The sequence below is a fragment of the Camelina sativa genome, chromosome 4 (assembly GCF_000633955.1).
Source record: "Camelina sativa cultivar DH55 chromosome 4, Cs, whole genome shotgun sequence".
Lineage (NCBI taxonomy): Eukaryota > Viridiplantae > Streptophyta > Magnoliopsida > Brassicales > Brassicaceae > Camelina > Camelina sativa.
Genome location: NC_025688.1, coordinates 10,168,454 through 10,171,404, shown reverse-complemented (window position 1 = coordinate 10,171,404; position 2,951 = coordinate 10,168,454). Strand labels below are relative to the sequence as shown.

Sequence of the window (2,951 nt, the reverse complement as noted above, 5' to 3'; positions counted from 1 at the left end):
CAGGTCCGTTTCTAAGATGAGGTGATTTCTCAATTGCCGACACAAATTTCCTTAAATGTTTTATGTATTGCGGGTATAGCTCCAAGTCACAGTGGTTTCCTCCTTTGATCCAAAGCGGTTCATATTTTTCTTTACACAGATCAAACAATTGCTTCCCATGAGACCAATTAACAACATCATCTGATGTTCCCTGCACACACAACCGGAAGCCTCGGATGAACAATGAAACTGAGTTTGAAAGGAAACTAAGAAACCGAAATGGACACGAGATGATACGCACGTGAATTACCAAAACCGGACATTTGACAAAAGATATCTTCTCAATATTCTGCAATTCACAAAACATATTAGAACAGCAGTAATATCAAGAATCAAGAAAAAAGAAAAAAATAAGCCGATAAGGAGAAATGTAATATTGCCTTGTAAATGTCAAACCAGTAAGTTCGTTTGACAGGGTACATGACTCTAAGACCAGACGCAATAGCACTATGAAGAACAACAGCTCGTAGGTTTGGCAAACGAGAAGCCAATTCTAATGTCGGACCGCTTCCTACAGATTGTCCATATAAGATAACATCTTGTTCCTTCACACCATATTTCTCTTCCAAACATCTATATACTGATTCTATATCGCAATACGTGTTCTGCTCACTAGGCTGTTGGGAAAAACACCAGAGTAACATCATATGCATATACATCATCTTTGAGAGATTTGATAGATTATAATCAAACACAATGGATCATACCTTCCCTGAAGACCTCCCATAACCCGAATAATCATACCTTTTTCATATAACACATTCAAAAAAAAAACAAATCAATATTCATACAATGGATCTCACTTATGTCTGATTTTAACAACTAAACAAAGCCACTAACCGAGAAACCAAAAACTTGTCCTAAATCCTAATCCGTGAGAATAACTTCAAACTTCCTCGAATTTTATCTACGCAACCCAAATATTGCAGAAATCAATCCAACGGATCCCACTTATGTATGTTGTAATAAGTCAGATCATGTTCTAGTTGGCATAAAATGAATATGTTACTACTAGAAGAGCCCTACTCGAAGGAGCAAAGTAACGCTACGTTCCTGTTTGGGTCGGGTTTTGGGCGATTTGCACCAAATCACAGCAGATCCATTAACATTCATTCTCAATGACTAATGATTCATTCTCCATTATCTTTCAAACCGACAAAACAAAACAACTTGTCTTTATCCTTAGAAACATCTTCAAAATGTCTGAACCAACCAAATTTCAAGCAAGAAGAGTAACTAATTAAATTAAATTACCCAATTAAGTTGACACGAAGATGAAGGCTGAGCTCAGAGAAAAGCTCAAACATCTGACCAAGATCAGCTGCGTTACCATGAGAATACAGAAGCGTAAGTGAAGCTGTAGGGTTCTTAATATACGCCGCAACCACCTGATTCCCTCTCTTCGTCTTCAGCTTCAATACTTCAACGTTCTCCTTCACGTTCTCCACACCAACCAGCTTCAGCTCTCCTCCCACCACCTCTACGCCGTACGACGGCGGATTTGGCGGGAAGAACGCAAACTTCGCCGCCATTGATGACGTCACCGCCCCCATTATATCCAGAAGAAAAAATGATAAACCTTTCAACGAATTCAAAGATTCTGAGAGCTACCCTTTTCTTTATACGAACCAAGATATCGAAAAAACCGAACTTTTCTAGGATAATTACAAACTTTGCTCTGTTTTGAATTCGATTACTACAGATGCAGAACAAAGTTCAGATTAAAAAAAAAAAAAAAAGTTTTTGTGAGAAGCTGATAATAAAAAAAAATTTAAAAATTCAAAATTTGATCTAGATTCGGGTTGACTCACCGACCCGGAGAGAGAGAAGATAAAAATTTGAAATTGAAAGATTTTATCGAGTAAACGAAGAAGACATCAATGGAGGACTTTTTTTTTTTTTTTTAATTATTACAAAAAGTGAAAGAGGAAAGTGGAGCGAGAGAATTTAGGGTTAGGGGGGGGGAATCTGGAAGATAGGAAAATAAATGCAGTTTTCACGGGGGAGGAAGAGGAAAATCCGGTGATGCGGAGGAGGAGGAGGAGGAGGAGGAGGAGGAGCACTAGCACGTGTTTTTTGTTTGTATTCATTCAATTCCTCTTTTTTTTTTTTATATATAACATGAATATTAATGACTCTTTATAATCATAAGTAGCCTTTACTTTTTTTTTTCTTTCATATTACTAATTTTACTTATTTTCTTTAAACCCCTCTCTTACATAAGGATTATTGCGGTTTTGTGTTCCATAAAAATTTGTTAAAATTGAATTGTAAATATATGTTAACTTTTTTAAAAGAGTTTTCTACTTTTCAAAGAAATTCAGTTTTCCTTTTTTGAAATTTTGTTATTAAAACATTTCTAATATTAAATGTTGTGGTACGAAATCTATACTAATAAAAAGTATGAGCTATAAGCTCATAAGACCGTCCACATAGGATTTTAAACAACCAATAGAAATTTGACATATCACTTATTAACATTTTATACAATTTACAGAATTTTCTATATTAAGAATTATTTTAAACAACCTATCATGATTTGACATTTCATTCATTAACATTTTTTAAATTTACAGAATTTTTTAGAAAAAGGAAAATTTTAAATTTATGGAAATCAAAGAACTAAGCACAATATCCCACATCGGCTAGAAATTTTTTAGACAATGGTTCAGAACCAGTATAAATAAAATTAATATGCTTCCAACAACGAATGAGCAGGAAAGCTTGATTTATCATGCGTCCAAGTTTAAAAGTTTTATTTGGTTTGATCTGTTTTTTTTATTTGATCAAATTAAAACTTTAAACAGTTTCAAAAAAAAATTATAATATTTAAAAATTTTAAAAGTTTAAATATTATAAATATTGAAACTTTTAAAAGTTCTTAGCTTTTCAAAAGTTTTTAAATATTATAA

General features: G+C 33.5%; 1 protein-coding gene across 4 annotated transcripts in view; it reads right to left on the bottom strand.

Annotated features, from left to right (window-relative positions):
* Positions 1-2,134, bottom strand: part of LOC104780207 (protein ABHD17B-like) — a 3,963-nt gene extending 1,829 nt beyond the window's left edge. The window contains exons 1-6 of one of the 4 annotated variants that reach the window (XM_010504704.2): positions 1,851-2,134; positions 1,294-1,735; positions 747-783; positions 420-656; positions 281-328; positions 126-190 (exon numbers count right to left, since the gene is read on the bottom strand). In XM_010504704.2, the coding sequence (XP_010503006.1) occupies positions 126-190; positions 281-328; positions 420-656; positions 747-783; positions 1,294-1,592 (686 nt within the window). In that variant the 5' untranslated portion in view covers positions 1,593-1,735; positions 1,851-2,134. Of the gene's footprint in view, positions 1-6; positions 191-280; positions 329-419; positions 657-746; positions 784-1,293 lie in introns of all 4 variants that reach the window. The other 3 variants (XM_019244595.1, XM_010504705.2, XM_010504703.2) reach the window with 3 other exon arrangements.